This window comes from Acromyrmex echinatior, chromosome 6 (assembly GCF_024713525.1).
Source record: "Acromyrmex echinatior isolate Ae372 chromosome 6, ASM2471352v2, whole genome shotgun sequence".
NCBI lineage: Eukaryota > Metazoa > Arthropoda > Insecta > Hymenoptera > Formicidae > Acromyrmex > Acromyrmex echinatior.
Window position 1 is genome coordinate 8,350,985 of NC_141857.1, and position 20,088 is coordinate 8,371,072.

General features: G+C 33.8%; 3 protein-coding genes and 2 long non-coding RNA genes across 10 annotated transcripts in view; 3 read left to right on the forward strand and 2 right to left on the reverse strand.

Annotated features, from left to right (window-relative positions):
- Positions 1-8: 8 nt before the first annotated feature.
- Positions 9-1,161, forward strand: LOC105145253 (uncharacterized). 2 transcript variants are annotated; one of them, XR_015545461.1, is made up of 2 exons: positions 9-213; positions 918-1,161. It is a non-coding gene; the product is annotated as an uncharacterized LOC105145253 (long non-coding RNA). The 2 variants fall into 2 exon arrangements; XR_015545460.1 differs by lacking the exon at positions 918-1,161 and adding an exon at positions 380-550.
- On the reverse strand, positions 993-3,412 carry Cdc37 (cell division cycle protein 37). Its single transcript, XM_011054698.2, has 5 exons — positions 3,197-3,412; positions 2,527-2,660; positions 2,000-2,444; positions 1,406-1,711; positions 993-1,319 (listed from the first exon to the last, which is right to left on the reverse strand). Exons 1-5 carry the CDS (start codon positions 3,227-3,229, stop codon positions 1,113-1,115), a joined length of 1,125 nt encoding a protein of 374 aa, XP_011053000.1. The 5' UTR covers positions 3,230-3,412; the 3' UTR covers positions 993-1,112.
- Positions 3,413-3,587: 175 nt separating this feature from the next.
- INTS7 (Integrator complex subunit 7) lies at positions 3,588-9,030 on the forward strand. 4 transcript variants are annotated; one of them, XM_087407187.1, is made up of 14 exons: positions 3,588-3,749; positions 4,006-4,135; positions 4,309-4,628; positions 4,707-4,931; positions 5,039-5,288; positions 5,360-5,433; positions 5,513-5,658; positions 5,730-6,075; positions 6,183-6,442; positions 6,539-6,739; positions 6,803-6,896; positions 7,771-7,874; positions 7,962-8,466; positions 8,644-9,030. In XM_087407187.1, the coding sequence occupies exons 2-14, from the start codon at positions 4,045-4,047 to the stop codon at positions 8,911-8,913; spliced, it is 2,886 nt and encodes a 961-aa protein (XP_087263313.1). In that variant the 5' UTR covers positions 3,588-3,749; positions 4,006-4,044; the 3' UTR covers positions 8,914-9,030. The 4 variants fall into 4 exon arrangements, with proteins under 4 accessions (XP_087263313.1, XP_087263314.1, XP_087263316.1 ...); XM_087407188.1 differs by lacking the exon at positions 3,588-3,749 and adding an exon at positions 3,760-3,861; XM_087407190.1 differs by lacking the exons at positions 3,588-3,749; positions 4,006-4,135 and having other exon boundaries at positions 4,489-4,624.
- LOC147909346 (uncharacterized) lies at positions 7,648-8,434 on the reverse strand. The gene is made up of 3 exons (XR_015545462.1): positions 8,294-8,434; positions 7,943-8,132; positions 7,648-7,885 (listed from the first exon to the last, which is right to left on the reverse strand). It is a non-coding gene; the product is annotated as an uncharacterized LOC147909346 (long non-coding RNA).
- A 963-nt stretch (positions 9,031-9,993) lies between the features above and the next one.
- LOC105145249 (lachesin) overlaps positions 9,994-20,088 on the forward strand; it is a 42,921-nt gene continuing 32,826 nt past the window's right edge. For both annotated transcript variants that reach the window (XM_011054690.2, XM_011054691.2), the window contains exon 1: positions 9,994-10,238. The gene's annotated coding sequence lies outside the window, so the exon portion shown is untranslated. The remainder of the gene's footprint in view (positions 10,239-20,088) is intronic.

Below are 20,088 nucleotides of genomic sequence, written 5' to 3' on the forward strand. Positions count from 1 at the left end.
ATTACCTACACGTCCGTGCCAACGCCGCGCCGGAAAGGGAGGAGATGCCCTTGTTTCCGGTATATGTACGCGATCGCGACTCGATCGAGAGCTCGATTAGCGCCACCTTCGCTATTCGAGTTTTACGGTGGGCTCTTTCAAACATGTTTTACGCACAAGATTAATTGCTTTCGTGTAATTTGGCTTGAATTGGCCTAAAAAAATATATAATCGGTTGGTAATATTATTTAATAGAAAATAATAAAATGATAATTTATATGTTATTATTGACAATAATAAATTTACAATTTACAATACTTTGTATAAATTATGTAACATTTAATTGAATCGGTTTGATGAACAGACTATTTTGTATTATATAATTTATTCGTTATTACAGAAAAGGAAAAAAAAAAGTGAACTCTTATTCTGTTCACTAACAGATTATTTCTGAGGAAACTCGAAAAAATAAATGGAAATTGAATGATTCGACTGACTTAATTAAATTAAAAGACAAAAACTGTTCTTCAAAACATAATTATACATTTCACAATTTCAACAGTACAAACAATTTTGATGCGTAATTGATTTTATTTACATAATGATATTGTTCCCGATTAATATACAATACTAATGTTATGGAAGGGGACATAAAATATGGAAATAATTATGACGATTAACACAATATATATGTGTATGTATATATATATATATATATTTATGTATATATATATATATATTTATATATATTTATATATATACACATGATATAGAAAGGCAATTTCGGTAATAACACAAATCATATACAAAATGAGGATTATATATAGCACTTTCAGCGCTAACTCGTGCTACTTGATAATAGTTACATATTTTATGCCAAGTTTTCTATTTATGAAACGACAACTCAGTTTTGTAACTGATTCAGCTCAATTTAACAGCGTGCCAACGCGATGACGAATACCACGGTGACGAAAGAAAAAGCTGATGGAAATAATAATTGCATATTGCAGAAATTCGAAGAGATAACAACTTTATTATGTATCCGTTTCGGATTATGTAAAGAATAAATGATGTAAATCTGATACTGATTTTCACTGAGTATCGATAATAGGCAATCTATTATCTTAAATGCGTTATTCCGGATCTGGCGTCTTTTCCGCGACGATCGGTTGTTCCTCTTTCTCCTTGTTTTCTTTTTCCTTTTTGTTTTTGGCATCGGGAACCCATAAACCGCTGTCGATGCAACGTTTCATGTGATATGTCGCCTCTTCTTCCGGCATCGCGGCTATTGTTTGTTGCAACAAAGGAATATCTTGCACTTCGAAACATTTCTGTAAAGTCTAGAAAAAAGAAAAAAGAAGGATTAAGAAGGAAATTTCATAGCGTTAGTTCAAATGTATGCATCTCGAAACAAATTTTTGTTTACCTCTGGAAGACTTTCGAACACTTCGACCGGATCGAGTCCACCGGGACCTAAACGAGCCTTTCTTTCCTCCTCCTCAGCCTCTCTAACCGCATCAGCTACCTTCTCCGCTGCTCTTTTGCGTATTCTGTCCTTAAATGCTCGAAGTTCGTCATCGAAGGAATTTTTATAATCCACTTCAGCAATCTGAATGCGACTGAAAAAGGAACCAACACACGCTCGCGGATCAACCTCCAATTGTCTAGATAGCTCCAATATATATTGCATACATATGCATTGATGCGCAACATGCTCCATCAAATCATGTTTCTAAAAATATAATATAGAATCAAATATAATAAAGATACATAATGAATATAGAATTGAGAGAAAAAATCCTATCTTCGATCAAAGCGGGTCTTGGTACTTGATAATGTTCATTTGCAAATTTGCATATGAACATTCTCAAGCAGCAAGATCCACTCTAACTAAAAATATTCCTTCTCTTATTCTCATTGGTCTAAATTTTACTTATAGACAGAATTGTTATAGATATCAATTATTAAGTCTGATAAAGCATTCTAGTTTAGCGATAGAACAGTTGCATGTCAAATTTACTTCTTCCATTTCCAAATTGATGCACCAGATGACCAAATAATTTGCTGTATTCTCGCAAACCAAGTTTAGATGATCTTTTAAATATTTCTTGCTGTCATCATATTTTCTTAGCATGCCAAACTCTTTCAATTTCTTCTCGTTATCTTTAACGAATTGCTTCATTCGTTCTTCTTTTTCCTCGTCAGATAAACCGGCGTCATCATCCCTCCTTGCAGGCTTTGTATTTATTACAGTTTTCGTAAAGCCATCTTGTCCAATAGTATCTACGTTCCATGGTGTCAATCTTTCCTTCTTTTCCATTTCTTTCTCCTCCTCCTCAATCTTTTCCTGCTCCTGTTCCAGATCCTGAAGAACTTTTTTCAACGTAGTTAAATCAGCCGATTCATTACATTCATTTTCTAATTTGGCTAATTTTTCCTTTGTATCTTTGAGTTTTTGCAATATTCTAAAATAACACGTTATAACAGAAATTAACTTGGTGTTGTATATAGAGGAGATTACATTATTCAACATATTTTTGCTTATACTCTATTTTCTTCCTGTTGTGTTCATCTTGCTCTCTCTTGCGCTCTTCCATTCTTTCCACTCGTGCTTGATGACGCCATCTGAATAAGGATGGCGTATCGATATTTGGATGTGTATCATCTTCGTCATCTGAAATCTAATGATAAGAATAGCAAAATCTATCAGTATAAGAACATTTGAATTGAATATATAAAAAATGTACATGTTAAATCTAAATGTACAAACATTGTTGCTATTAAAAGATAGTCTGATCATAAAAATAAAGTCTGATAAATCAAATTGGTTAATCAGAATAAAAAGCAAAGAAACTTTATAAAGTTATAAACTTAATTATATACTCTCTAAAATTAAACAATTTATGAAAAGTAAAGATTAGGCTTTTAAGAAATTTGGATAATTCGCAACATTTGACAGTGCAAAGATCTATAATAATGGTCCAGAAAAGACTCAATTCTATTATTCATGATACATAAACTGCATTCTAAATCGGGATAGTCGAACTGAATCGAAACTCTGAGCAATTGATGTTTTGGTATATGTTTTGGTAATATGTCATAATGATCTCCGACGCAAGAATGACGCACGACTGGCGAGATTTGATCCTGGGTCTCATCTTCGAAAACATTCCATTAGATCGCTGGATCCAGGGAGGATGACTGATGTCATTCTTACTTCGATATTCTTCCATTTGCTGTAATCCACCATTGTAGCGCCCGGATGAACCTGCCGTCAACGAGTCGCTTTTACGCAACAAGTTCGTCAGTTTGGAATAAACGATTCCTTCCTCTTTTCTTCCTCTTCTTTCGACGAACAGTATCATGCACAGAAATCTCTGATTGCCGCTCTCGTTTCCGCTTCTCTAAAGCTGACGCTCCCTCCTTTTTATCAAGTCTGATTACCGACTGACCATATAGTAGGCAATTTTAAAGAAGAACGAAAGATGGCAGATTAAGTATCGATCGATAATTCGTGATTGCTCTTCCTACACTTGAAATGAAATAAGTATACATCATTGTAAATTGGAGAGAAAAAGAGAGAAAGTGGAAAGTACATACAAAAGTTCAGCTCCAAAGAATAACTGAGAATAATCAACATTTTTAGCAGAATTTTAGCACTGTGAAATGATTGAAAAATTCTGTAAAAAGGAATGAAAACCTTTATAAACATTAAAATTTTTCTAACAAAATAGAAATAAATATAGAAATTATTGTAGACTGTATAAGACGTAAGTTTGAATTGTTTAAAGGGTTAAAGCCGCCCTGACGGCGGGCCGGTTAAAAGATGCGAAATGAGACTTTTAATGAATATTTGCGAATGTAACAAACATTGATTAAATAGTTACGTAGTCGATATTCTCTCTTTGTAGGATTGTTTGTGCTTAGATTTGTTCCTATGTGTTTAGATGAAGAATGATTAATTTTTTAAGTAGATATAGGTTAACAAGGAAACAAGTCGTTATGAATAACAGTACTGTTCTTTAGATATTTCGCATATAATATATAATTTACATTGTAAAAATTATGATTGGGATGAGAATGAATGCGTTTAATGACACTGGACTTGGAGAACCTGAACAAGATGCGAATACAGCCCTCATAGAACTTGATAAAGGTTTGTTTGTACCATTGACTTTTCTAACCTATTTACAGCACATAATATCTCAAATACTAAAGAGATATTAACAAATAATCTTATTATAAATACAAACATATACGAATATACAGTTTGTTATGCTTACTGCATAAGAATTCATTTTAGTTTCATGTGTTTGTGTGTGATTGTAGGTTTACGTTCTACCAAGACTGGAGAACAATGTGAAGCTATAGTACGTTTTCCTCGACTATTTGAGAAGTATCCCTTTCCAATATTAATAAACTCGTCTCTGTTGAAATTGGCCGAAGTATTTCGTACAGGGAGTAATTTCTTACGAGTATGGGTTTTAAGAGTATGTCAGCAGAGTGAAAAACATCTTGATAAAATCTTGAATGTAGACGAATTTGTAAGACGTATTTATAGTGTTATACATTCAAATGATCCAGTCGCTAGAGCTCTTACTTTGCGTACATTGGGCAGTGTAGCTGGTATTATTCCTGAAAGGCAGCAAGTAATACCTTTAGCTAATTAATAAAAAAATAAGACAATTTCTAGCTTATAATAAAGTTATTATTAATTTTTATGCCAGGTACACCATAGCATAAGAAGATCCTTGGATTCTCATGATTCAGTTGAAGTAGAAGCTGCAATATATGCTGCTCAAATGTTTGCAGCACAGTCCAAATTATTTGCTGTATCCATGTGCAGTAAGATTTCTGACATGATCAGAGGTCAAGCTACTCCAGCTTCAATGAAGTTACAACTTATACCAATTCTACAGTACATGCATCACGATACGTTTACAGCATCGATGGTATATAATATTTTGTATATGTAATAAACTTTATATATATATATATATATATATATACATAGCTTTTAAAATAAGAACCATATATATACTACTAGTTTTTATTAAAGGTAAATGAACTGTGTATGGAGCTTCTTGCGAGTTATCCAGCAGTGGAATTTGTTAGAGTCACTCTTAGTGCATTAAGTACTCTTGCTTCTGCAACATTGCTAGATGTGCCACAACAAGTTGCATTATTATTGCGCTATTTGCAAGATGATCCAAGATTGTCTGTTAAACGTCACGCCTTGCATCTTTTGCATAGTTTGGCTAGAAGAGGGGCACATCTTTGGCCACAGGGTGCCCTTAATAATTTAATTGGTATACAATTTGTATGTGATATAATTTACTATTTGATATTTGTACGATATAATCAGTATCTAATAATTTAGAGAGTACCACGACACTTTTGCAAGATGGTGCAGGAAATACAGATCTTCTCATACGTACTTTAGACGTAATCGAGGTCAGTTAAATTGATATAACATAATTTCAGCCTCATAAATTTCTTTTATAATATATTACACATGTTTATCAAAATGCAGGTGCTTAGTCAAAATGCTGTAACGTGTGATGCAAATATGGAAGAAAATAGTCCCTTATTGCAATTATGTTTAAATGCATGTTACTCGCCTGATCCGTTTGTCGCAGTAAAAGCTATTACTATACTTTCTAGAGTTGCCTGTTATTGGTATGTACATGTAAAATTTTTCTCTTAGAATATGTAAGATAGATAATTAATATGGATTATTTTGTTAACAGTTACCAAGAAGGATTGCCCGCTTATGGTATACAAGATGTGATTTCCTGTCTCGAATCTCTGATTGTATTATTAGTTTTGGACGATAAACATTTGCATCAATTGAAGGCATGCTTACGTTCAACAGTAAAATTGTGTCAATCACAGCCCAGTCATTGTGTTTTGTTTGTCGATGCTATTGGTTCTACTCTAATCAATGCTAGTGCAGAAAATAGTCAGAATGAGAAGCAGACAGTCGCATTATGCGAAGCCTTAGGTGCTATAGGTAGTTTAGGAGAGAATACATTGCTTCCACTTTTACCCGATATTTTGATCAAGCTTAAACAGACATCTCATGTACATACAAAGGTAAGCTTATAAGTATATGTATATATAAGAATTGTTTCCTTTATGTAGAAGAATTTAGTTTCCTAACAAATAGATATTTTCATGAGATTCTATTTTGATTTGAAAAGGTAATGCTTTGTACATTATTATTCCAAACGGTGGCCGGAGGATACGAATGGAATTCGGAATGTTTAGAGGCGGTAAACAACGTCGCGAAAAACGTGGATGGTTGGGCAAAATATCGTATTGCACGCAGCGCAGCAAGATACGGCCATCATACAATTGCTACTGAAATATTTAAAGGTCTAAAAGAAACTGTAGCATCGGAGCAACTACATTTTTGGCTGTCAGGTTTAGAATTAGTTACAAAAGCAGAATGCTGTCTCATGTACGTATTTTCCGTTTTATCTGCTGTCAAGACCATAATACATTATCTTGTTCTTCTCTATTTTTCTTCTTCTAACATAATAATATATGTATAAAGGAATAAAACGGAAGGTGAAGATAATATGAATAAAGCTGAGATTGTGGAAAAATTGAATGGCGCGATAGCACGTTATGCAAGCGCTTGTGCGTCTCTCAAAGCTGCTAGCACTCCATTACGCAGTTTGCAATTTCCAAGCGAATATTCAAAATTACGTTGTGAATTCTTACAGTCCATTGCACAATTGTTACATTCGTGCATGTAAGTAAAAATACAGCAAATGTAAGAAAAAGAAATTGCAGAAATCAAAATTTAAATTTTTAGATCTTTATGTACCGCACCACCACCTGCTATAGCTGTCACAGTCGTCATTGCAACGAAAGATGATCTCCAGAGATACGGACGTGTTACGCATCAGGTATAATTTATATAATTATGAATGTAAAAAAAGAGAGAGAGAGAGTGATTTCAATTATAATACCTATCTACAGCTATATATATCTACGGCTATATGTAGGGTATCTCATTTTAATGTCACTTCAAATAACTTTTTTATTTTTGATCTTAGAAAAAAATGTTTCAGACAAAAGTTGGCTTTGAGAGGGTCATAAGATGGTGTTGATAGTTTGATCTTGAATACTTGTTTGAAGATCACGTGAAGGTTACTTTCAATTTCTTAAATGGAACTCTACTTTTTACATTTTACTTTTGCACATTTTTGTAGGTCATCTCGAAAGCTTTCCAAAACACTACAATTAAGTTCATTTTTATTAAATACTTTTCGAGTTATAAGGCTAAGTTACAACACCACCGGCATTAGCATTACCCAAGATATAGAGGTTATTCCTCTTATTTTCACCAAAAATTTTTTGCACCAAAAATTACATTTCTACATAAAAATAAAAATAAAAGGTACAAACTTCCAATGGCCTTGATCTTGACAAATGTTATCCTGACAAGTTATGATCCTGAACAACATTCGAGAGGTTAGCCGTCGGACACCTATAGTATTTTGAAAAGCTCTCAAGATGATGATCTATAAGAATGTGTAATAAAAAATAGGGAGTTTCATTTAAGAAATTGAAAGTAATCTTTACGTAATCTTCAAGCAACTAATCTAGATATCAAACTAATGACACTATCTTATGTCTCCCTCAAAGCTATATAACTTTTGTCTGAAACATTTTTTTCTATAATTAAAGATAAAAAAGTTATTTGGGATGGGACATTAAAATGGGACACTGTATATTGTACACTGATATATTACAGTGTGTCTATTATAAATTTTACAGTTAAGAAAATCAGCGCAAGATTTAAAAAACTGTGCGGAAAATTACCAAAAGTTATATCAATCAGCCTTTGATGCTGATCCGGAATCATTGGCGAATATTCGGGCGTATCCTTTTACTAGAAAATTTTTATTCAATTATCGTATTTATTAAGAACGTTCTTTTGACTATTTACCTTAATTCATCTCTTGCAGATTACAAGAAATATGTCGGTTATTAGCAAATAGCCTAGAACGAGTCTGCGGTGGGTCTAGTATTTCTATGTACCAGCAACAGAATGATTCTGTGAATTTTCATTTTGGTGACTCCGTAGAGATGCGACAATTGGCTCGCTGTTGCACCGAGTTGCGTCGTTTAGCACCATCCTGTATAGGTGGTGAAAGCAAGAATGGAGCAATTAGCCATTTAAGAGTTAGTTGCTTGATGTCGCAAGTGACACTTCTTGCCGGTGGAACAATGAGATTGCCGATTCCGCGGTATTTCTTTCAAACTCTACAGACTACTAGTATTAAGCTATCTGTATCACCTCAACCACGTGTTCTCGGTGAACCCGTATCTGTGCCGCAAGGTAGCCAACTAGCGCTCAAAGTCGAAGGAGTATTGCGACATGGTCGACGGGCTTCCCTTTTCCGTTCCGTCGCTGCGGTGTGCATTTCTATCTCGACAACGCCGCCTTCGAAAATAAATTCTGATCAAAAGGTAGATAAAGTATCTAAAATTACAATCGCATTAATTATCAAAAATTAAATAGTCTATATTACGCATATTTATTAAAATGAATATTAAAGATTCATTCGTAAACTATTAATTATTAACAAAGATTAATGTGTTAATTATTATATATTAAATAATATTAAATAAAGCACATGTTTACAGGATTCCAATATGAACGAACTGCAGCAAACGGTAACACCTCATCGGGATTTCTTTGCTTGCGAATTTTTATTGTCCCTAGGAGTACCTGGATCTACGATTGTATCCCCATGCACGGTTGGTGCAAACACTGTCCCGAGTACCGGTGGTCAATATCAAATCACGGCGAGCGCGAGTATACTCGACAAAGATGGTAATGTGTGGAAGTGTGGCCCACGTTCCACTTTACCTGTTAGAGTACACGAAGAACCTGCGAAGAGAAAGTTACCTTAAGGAGTTAAGTTACCTTAAGTTACACGCACTTCGTGGCATGCAATATGTATTTTATAATATTTTTATTCAAATAAATTTTAATAAGAACGAATTTTAATAAATTATTCTCATAGAAAATCTATATCGTAATTTTGCTTTTAATTTTAAAATAAAAGCTGCATCATGCATTTGTTTTAGCAATAATATAGTTACGCAATGTAATGTATTGCAAACATATTTTTCATGATTTATTTTATTCTTTGTTTTTTTTAGATAATTTTTACCAAAGTTTATCGTTATACTTTTATCGTTATACTATACTAATAAGTATTAACGCGACAATTTCTCGTTATTACAGCAATATTTGATTCTTGTTCAAATGTAATCTTTATATTTATAATTTTTTTGTAGGAATATTCTTTTTTTATAGATTTATATAAATTTAGATATACATTTTTAATGTAAAATAGAATGATATATATATGAAGAAAATATTTGAATTGATACAAATTGTCGACTTTTAACTGCAATTGAACCCACAAATAAAACTTAATTTAGGCGGTAATTCGTGTAAAAATTCTGAATAAAATTCTATTTATAATTTTATTTACTGCATAATACGAAAAACATTTGAAAATTCAAAAGAAAAATATAGCACATAAAATTATAAATAGAATTCTATCTTAAAATCTGACATAAATTTTAGATCGTTTAAAACGGACTTAAATGTCCTGGAAAAAAAAACGATTTAATGATCTATTCGTAATATCAATTATAATTATATTGTATTATCTTTAACTATATTACAATTTTAATTGCCTATTTTTAGAACTATATTTTAATTCTTTGAAAATATATCGAAAAACGAAACTTATATATTTTAATTATGAAATTCTTCACAGTAAATAATTCTTTCGAAGAAGTACGCTTACACATTTTGAGGAAATATATGTTTTATTCCAAGTATCGTATTAAATTCATTTTGTATATCTCGTTAAAAATTTGTTGTGCACATCTAAAAAACGCGCGCAGGATTCGTCGTAGCGGAGTGACGTTAGCCGTCAAGTAGCGAGTGTCGACGTTTGAGTGGACGCGCGGGCGACGACCTATAAAAGGGAGATCACGAGAGTGGCGGACGCACAGTCGCGTACAGTCTATCTACCGGTACGGTTCGGAGCGGAACGCGCGAACGGCCGAGCGTTACTTATATTCATATTGTTCCATTCCATTCGACGCCCGGCACTACCTGCGGGAAGCAACAGTTATGTCTTCGAGGAACGTTGCAGCGTTGAACGTTGTCGCCGACCCGCTGCGCTGTTGAACCTCGTCGCGCGTGTGTGCCCGCGGTAAGTCACAAGGAACTTTTTTTAACGGTCTTAAAACCCTTGCGTTTCCCACTTCGCGCCGTTCGTCCGCGCCAAGTTCGGTCTTACATATTCCTAAATGCTGCGTTCGAGGGAACGCGCGATCGCTTTTTAATATCTGGTGGTCGCTCTTCGCGAAGTTTCAGTATGTCATTTTAAGTCCATTTACATATTTATAATTTGTACAAGTTTCTCCTCGACGACGGCCGGCGAAAGCGGGCGCCATTTTCGAAACCGTAATGAAGGTACGAAGGTACGGCTATTATAAATGCTGTATAATCTTTCAGAATGCTAGTCAAGTGCATTGAATAATTTTCATAAAAATCGTTATTTTAGTCGCCAGCTGCCACATGAAAACTTTTCGATCAGATTGGTACATTACTAATTGCTATTTTTTTTTGGACATTGAAGTATTTAAAATTTAGCACTTATGACGATTCAAACCTCAAAAAAGTCAAGTGATCGAACCACCATTTTAACACAATGCACAAATGATTACACAATCAATTATTGATGAATTTTTTATTATTTATAGATTTTTAAAAGAGTATAGTTTACTTATCATGCAAATATCGCATTGAAAATATTCGTAACTTAAATTATAATTGGAATATTAGAAATAATTAAGACGTGAGGCATAATGAGAAGTTTTGTGTATACAACATTTGCCATGTCGCTTTAATTCAGAACGAAAATGATAAAAATTGATTTTTACTACAACTATAGTAAAATTTAACTTAGCGTACCATGGAACATAATTTTTTAAACAACAAATTAATAAGGTTTGTTATAATCGTACACGAGTGAAAAACATCGTAAAACAAATACAAAAGTAATTTAACTTTTGTATTTATTTTACGATGTTTTTCACTCGTGTACGAGTTATAACAAATCTTATTAATTTGTTGTTTAAAAAAATTATGTTCCACAATCCATAATACGCTAAGTTAAATTGACACAGAAAATTTATCGAGCAAAGTTGAAAACGAAATATCGCTCGCGTTTCGAAATAACTTTTATCGATCAAAATCTCTCGTCGATGTTTTTGATACGCATTTTGTTCCGTCTTTGAGAACGAAGCTTTTCGATCTCGATCCTTTAGAAAATACGAGAGAAATATCTTGATCGTTTAATTTAACGCAAAACTTGATCTGGAAATGAGAATCGCTTCGCATCAATCGGATAATATCACTCTCTTCCATTATTACTTGTTTTCACAAGTAATATCGCGTTCTGCAAGACGAAACCGCGATCGCGGAGGGAAACGGCGGACGAGGAAGAGAACGAGAGTCTTGCAGTCGAGTAAACTGCCGAACTTCGGCTCCAGATTAATTTGCTGGTATCTCGGGGGAGCTTCGGAAGCCGCGGATGTCGGACGCGGCTTCTCGTGCGGGAGACCCGGGAAAACTGTGTATGGAATCAAATCAAGCACGCGTGAATCAAGTTCCGACAATAGAGTCTTAAAGTGCGTTCGGGGAAACGCTATTAGCGCTATTTGTGTTATTCTATTCTTGTTTTACGTCTAATGAACGATGATGGTGGAATAACGCAAACAACGCTAATAATAGCGTCTCTTTTAACGCATCCTTAAAATTGCGGGTACAAACCTCTTGAAGGATAACTGATTGTGACAATGGCAAAGGTCGTCGTCGTGATCCGCGATCTAAAAGAGCTGCTTCTCTGCGGGAGAGAAGGATCGTTCCAGGGAGGATTCCTTCTGGCATTTCTCGTCGTCTTTATCGAGAATCAACTTTGCGCGCTTGATGCACCTAATTGAATTCGCCGATCCTTGTACTGCGAGGGCTAGTAGACTACACGTAACTGCTACAAATAGCTTTCGCTAATATTTCAAAAGACTTTAATGTAACTCTGTTATGGACCACCAAGCGCTCGATTAAAGACAGTTCCATTATTTTACCAAATTAAATATCATGTTATTTTTGTCGTACATATGTTTCGTTACAAATGATACATCCAGTTAGACGAGACAGGACAGGTTTGATTTATAGTTAAACATTAACTTCGTTACTTCAGAAATTTACTTGATTTGGTTATCGGAAAATTCTCCGGGCGCAAATTCTGTTATCGCTGCATTCTAAAGTAATCGTCCTTTAAGAAAAGCAAATTTAGATTTAGTGTTGCGTAAAACGACCACTACGTAGACATTATAAACGACTTAACGGGCTTGAAAAAAGCGGACGATAATGAAAAGGAAGCGCTTAGTGTAATTGATTTGTATGCGCGGCAAACTTAATGGCACTTTCTTGGAAAGACTTTGAGGAGACAATTGAAATCATTCACGTATTATTTTAATATATCTTTTTTGATATACAAAATATCAGAGGTAATTGAGAGGACGACTCATATTTATTTCATAAAAAAGTGAAATTTTTTTATTTATTTAATAAAGATGATTAAACTTTAAATACGCATAGCATGCAATAAAAAATATAATTAAATTACTATTCTTAGTTGATCACAAAGCGACGAATTGTGTTACTATATTACGTAATATATTATATTATATTTTATTTTTTTACTTTAAAATGAAATAAAAGTATTATTTTCGCCAAAATATTTTATAAAAATGTAAATATATTCGTAGAACAGCAAGTTAAAAAATTATCTGAAGATACTATCCCGTGCACTGTCCCATCCTAGGATTTAAACAGATCTCGTGAGTGGCAAGAAAGTCTAATTTCTTGATGAAATTACTCCTAGTGAAGCCGTCATATCCGTCGGGAGGGAACTGGGGGAGAGGCGCATCGTCAAGCTTAATGCACAATGACTATGCCGTGTCGGTAGCGAGAATGTTGCGGTTAAATCTATATGTAAGCGAGAGAGAGAGAGAGAGAAAGAGAGAGAGAAAGCACGATGTATGCAGAGGCTGCGTGATTCGAACTGCTTTCACAGATAGAGAGCGAAAGAGAAAGAGAGAGACAGACGAGGTCGTAGTTGTGCTAAATGGTTCGCAAACTAATGTTCAAAATTCGGGTATTACCGCGAGACCGAAGGAAGATGGGGTAGAAAGGAAACGCAGCGAGCACACGTCTTTCTAAACGGAAAGACGGAAGCGGATGAGGGTGAGAGTTGTACCAACCGAGGCATATATATGTATAACATATATATGTTACCTTACCCTAAAATACTTGTCGTACCCCGTTCAGCGCGATCATGAATTATTAAACAATACCTTTCGTCTGTCGCGTCTTTAACTCTTAATACGCACTATGATTTTCCGATTCTTTACCACACACGATGGGTTCATTCGTCTGTCTTGGGTTAATCTTCATCATTTTAACAAATATACAAAAAATATTAAATGAATCTTACATTACCTTAATATCTTTAGAAAATATTTGTGAGGTTGTGCATTAAACAAAAATTGCATATAAATGTTACAACTAATTGTTAGTTGTGTTCTCACATGTACGGTTCTATGAGATGTAATATTAATTATTTGATGTTCCTAGGTTTTTTACGAAATGTGCAGGATGTGAATGACTCAATCGTGTGTACTAATAGCATTTTTCACTGGCGGAACTGGTGCGCATTCAGTGCACTTTAAAGCCGTTGTACGTAATTTGATAAAATGTACATTGAGCATTTTATCAATTGAGATGTCTCACTGTTACATAGATTAGTATACAACGGTTTTAATATGCACTTTAGTGTGCGCACCAGTTCTACCAATGAAAAATACTATTAGAATTATTCGGAGATTTTGTTCAGAATAGACGACACGAATGAAATAAATGATCAATCATAAAAAACTTTAGAATCGTCAAAGACTGACGATTTTTTTGTCACATTGATTAAGATCGCACGCAAATCTGAGACCTGCGCAGATTCGTTCCCTCAAGTAAATCTCTCGCGAGTATACTTTGCAACGTGGATATAGATGCGCTGGAAAATGGAAATAAGATTCTGTCCATTTTTCCATGCATAGAAAGTGTCGTTCCCTTTGTATGCACATAGAACAGATATCTTATTTTCCGGTATGCGATCAGAACACCATTTTCTGGATTGCCCGCACACGTACTAGCTTTTCTTCTTACGCTCGTACGAGATGTGCGACCGATTAGTGACATGTACATGAAATAGCTTGCATTACTTCCTCGATATGAAAAAAAAAAAAAAAAAAACGAGGATGCGGAAAATTCATGCGATAACGTTCATATTACTTAATAAATTTCGTGAAACTCTGCGACATAAATGTACCGCGTGATTTTCTTCAAACTCACGTTTTCTTTACAAGTTTTCTTATAAAGGAGAAATTGCTTGTCATTTATTACATTTATATTTTTCGCATAACTGCGGTGCGACGCTTTAAATTGCATCACCTGCTACACGGCACATTTCTACGCTGTAATAGATCTGAATGAAAATGCGCTACAATGCAGCAACGTGTTGTACATCTTTGGCCACTTTATTGTTGGAAGAAGCATGTCCAAGCCGCAGCATTTTGCAGAGAACTCAGCTCATATATATCGGTATCGGCAAGTTCCGCTCGACAAAACAAATTGCTTATACCGTCAATGGAACTTCGTCGGAAGTGTGTGTTTGGCTACGTATCGATACTTTATATAAACCGTTTGTTTAACTTCTGAAGCAGGGGAGAAAAGCACTTTCTACCGAGGGTAGAAAACTGAAAAATTCTTCGAGAGAGATGGGAGTTGTGTGTGTCAAGATATAAATGTATAGAGTTAGAGACAGGAGACGCATCTCGCAAAAGTCCTTAATAAATAAAACTTGGTGCCAGGATAAAATAATTAATTTGTTCATCCAACACGTATGCAGCTACAACATGTTTTTGTGCAAATTAACGAAATGTTATGCTGAGAAAAATGTCTGGTTGAAATGGACGAACCAGAAGATTCTGATATTATTATATCACAATTCCGGTTATCTCAACTAGAATGGTCGAAATCAGAAAATTCTGATTTGTCCATTTTCAACTAGAATTTTAATTAATCCAATCAGACATTTTTCTCAGACTTTTTCAGTATATCTTTTCGCGCGTTAAAGACTCTTGCATTTCTTAAATTAAAATTTGACTGATATTGTATACTTTTTCAAACCTAGTTGAAATTCAAGTTACAGAAATATTAATAATGAATGAGAATTACGGGACATTTTTTTCTTTGATAGGCATACATATATAATAACGTGAAATTTGATTAATAAGACAAATTATGCTTTTATGTAACAAGAGTTATAGTGAAATAAAAATATTTTTCGATATTTATGACGATGTATAATATTATGCATAAATAGAAAAATGAAAATGTAGAATTACATTTTTCATTTGAGATTGCAATTTATTATTACACATGTATAATATTTAAACATTATAACATTAGTTAATAGTGCTTAAATATATTACATGTATAAATGTGTATAATATAATAATAGATCGCAATCTCAGAAAAGAATGATTCTACATAAATTGTAATTCTGTTTCCTCACGTAACAGATTTGCCGTTTGAGAAAGTAATTGAGATTACAATTATTTTCAATGCGATTGTAGAAACGCAACGTCGTAAAAAAGACAATGAAGAGTTGAGAAATATTGTTAAGAAAATTTTAATAAGCACATTGGAATTTAGCAAGAGTTGAGTTAGTAATACTTTTCCGATTTAATCCTAAGTTTTTTACACAAAGTGAATACGCGCAAAAATTATTCTTTGATATATCTAAATCATTTTTAAAATTTACCGCACGATTATCTTAAAATGATAGAAATCATGCCTGCAATGTTTGCATTTTACAAATGCGATTTTAGAAATATGTTAAATAACACGTACTAATTAGGAGCATGAATTACTCGTATACGAGAATTTATTAATAATGAATACGGGACATTGTGCTTATCACAAGTGACTGTGGTATTTAAAACTAAATTTTTTGAATGGTATTAATAAACTACTATTGACGATGCTCAATTTGTTCAAATTTTCGATTTTGTATAATCTAAACATTCTAAATGAATATTTAAATGAACACAAATCTTTAAATTCATATTTTTTCAAGCACCGATCGGATGTTTTTTTTTTATCGTCGAGGATTTTTGCATCAATTTTCGATAGATAAATTGCTGAAATACACGCGTTTAAACATACGCGGGTAGACACGCGTTATTGCATTTTATCGGAAATATGCTTGAAAATTTTCCCCTGAATGGAGATCACAAAAATGGTAACAACGCATTGGGGATTTGTCACATTCCTATGCAAGCACGTAAAAATGATATAGAATTTTATGTGCACCTATACATGTACGATCCGAGCTTTTTGAAGGATTGGAATTAGGCTGGAATTACTTTTCTCATCTTTCCAGTCTCCTTGCAAAATTCTTGCCACGTTCCTGTCGAGCTTTATATATACTCATGAGTGTCTACGAATATATTTTCCAAGAGGAATAAAATATAAATAAATTAATAGCATAAGAAAAAAAGATGACAAATTCTGTCATAATAATCTTTCAACCTTTCGAGATCATTAACAATAAGGCAAACATATAAAATAATACAAATCAAAAAGATAAGATATCTTTACTGTCTTTATAATAATTATCTAGTAATTAGTAATAGAGTAATAGTAATTAATAATAGTTTTATAAATTTTGATATACAATAATATGTTTAAGGATGTATTAGACATACAGCCACTGCAAAGAAAATTAAATTTGTAGGTATGTTTAATATTTACATTTCAAATAAACTATGTACATATGAAAGTTATGTGAATAAGGCTGTATTTTTGTTTAATAATACATTTTTGTTTATTTATTTTTTGTTGTTATTTTTATTGTTAAAAATTAAAATTTTAAAAATAACAAAAAAATTTACATTTTTCTTTTATAAGTATTTAAAATATTCAAAATAATTTATGCAAAGTTTCATTGCGATTCACTGATTTACAAAGATTTACACTGATTTACAAAAATATAGAACAAATAAATATTTTGTTTATTTGTTTATTATTGAAAACTAGTTCATGCATCACAATATAACTCTACGTAAATAATTTTGAATACATAATGTACTTATATTAAAAAATGAAGATCTTTATCATTTATTTTATATAATACATTTCCATATATTTTTATTGGAGCACAGATTGAAAAAATACTACTATTTATTAAAATAACTTATGATCCAGATAATAAACCCTCACCAAATTTGTCACATTATTTTAAAACGTGATTTAGAATAATCTGTAATTTTTTCATCAATTTTGTTCATCATTTTGAAAACACATACAATATAAAACATCCTTAATACTTATCCGATATTCTCCAGCATTTAACCATTTAGAAATGCGGTTAAATTACATCTCGTGGCTTCTTACAAGCGATGCATTTTCAGAATTTAACCACCTGTGTTTAAATGTCAGCGTCACGAATAATTTCCTTCGGAAAGAGACTTCCGAGCGCTGAAACATTGACCTCCCTTCGCGGTTCATTCCGTGTACATTTCGCAAGCGGCAGCAGGCACATACGAAAATGCAGGTGGGCGAGGAAGTGACGAAAGTGAAGGACAGGGGTAAATGGACTGGTTTCGGGGTAGAGTGGCTTTCCGTTCTCGGTGAAGGCATTTGTTCCGTCGACGCGCAAACGCGCTCGCGCCTCGTAATAAACATGCCGCGCACCCGCGGCGGGCGGACTGACTGATGATACCGTTCACCGGTAGATCTATGTTATTGGTTTCATCTCCCGATACCGATGAGCCATTGAGCATGGGGAAGCACGGAAGCATTCGTCGTGCCGAAACGAATGGCAGTTCGTAATTACCGCGACTGTTCTCCTTCGTATCGTAACTCTTCCCTCCCTGCGATCTTTCCAGCTCTTCACGCGCGTCTGCAATTGGAAATGTAAAAGTTTATTTCACCTTCATATCTCCTTCATTAAACAGACGATATATTCGTCAAACATGAAGAATGTTCTGATAAAGGCACTTTCGTCTACGTACGGCGCTATGATTTAATTTCGCTGCAAATGAAACACGTAAAAATGTACTTAATGCTATAATTTCATTATAAGACGCTGAATTTTTTTAATGGCTCTAATTAAATTGCGTTAAACTGAATTATATAATTTTTGTGTCGTTCTTACGCGGTGCATTTTTGAAATGTGTCGCGCGCTCGGCTTTCATGTCCGCAGAAAATATCACGCGAAGAATTATGGGTGGTTTCTGTCTCTCGTGATTTCTTTCTTTTTCTTTTACGTTAAATAAATTGCATAACACTGCCCTCGTATCAAACGTGCCGCGCTATTGGCCGATAGACTTGCACTTTACGTAAATGAAAATCGTTCGCCGCCGCACGTGCAACATATTTTGAGACATTAGCGGGGCGTGTAAATAACGCTTTGATCTACGTTTATATTATACCGTGGTCCAAAGTGTCGAAACGCGTATTGGATGGTCCCTCATTCCCTTCGCGTCATTTAAATGTTGAATGTCGCCGTTTGACACTATATATATGTATATAATCCCTTTATTAACGCCGATCGCATATTCGATATGCAACAGATATCAAAGTAAAACTGAGTCGTTAGCATTAAATTACACAATGAACGTACAGATCAGACCATAAGAGCGTTAATTTTTACACTATAATGAAATCACTCGCATCGTGACCTTATAAAATGAATTCGATATTCCAATTGACATTTTTCGCCAATCATGATCGTGAATGAAAATTAAAATATTTAATGAAAAATTATATATTGTGAAAAACAAATAAATCTCTCGATAATGTCGTACACTGAAATCCAGAATGTAAAAGAAGCTAGGAATATCGAAGGGAATTTGCAAAAAGGCGTGGATGAAGTCCATTTCCTGAGCAGTAGAGCACTGCCTCGCATAAATCTTTTCTGTCAACTATTTATCTTTGAAATACGTTGGCGAGCGACACCGTAACCACCGCATGATTCGCAAGGTTTTTCGCACTACTTCCATAAATAGCATATCGTTCATACGCTATTATATAGCGTTTCTTTGCAAGAAATTTATCTATATAGTCGAGCTATTCTCTCATCTTATTAATTTTCTAATTATCCAATATTCAATTACTTTTAACTTATATTATATTTTAGACGTTAAATTATTATTTAATTGACGCGATATTAACATCTTGTAGAGAACTCGGATTTCGTGCGGAATTTCGTGTATACATATATGTTTGTAGTATTAATACTTGCAAAATTGTGAAAAACGTTTATGTGTGATACAATAAATTCGAAGTAGGTGCGATACAACACAAACGCGAAATGATACATCCGTATTCGTAAATACGCCATATAAAATACTTTGACTATCTGATACGTGTAATTTCAACGTAGCATCAGGTGGCTTCGGTGCTATCACGATAACGCCACTGTGACAATTGAAATTATTATCGGTGTTACCCCATTCGTATCGCGTTGTCAGTATATCTGACAGATTAACAAAATGACCAATGAAACAAGAGTAAAAACTAATTCCACGTCAGGCATACAATAACATCACACTCGGGATTTTATCGTGTTGACAGATTTTTTTCTATCATTTTTTTTTCTTATTCGTTAACAATGAGTGATATACATATATCATCACGGCATCAAGTTTGAATTTATATTTTTGAGAGAACTCGCGAGAATGTGTACAGTTTATCCGTTTAAAGTCTCAGTGGCTTTTGCAAAATCGCTTCAGGTTTAGAGACAAGATTTAATATCTGCAACGTAATTCATTTGGATTAGGCGCGCACATTAAGAACGGCGTACTCCCGCCCGAGTAATATGCTTGAAACATCTTCGTGCTAATTAAAATTGTATCGCGTGATGCTTCTTA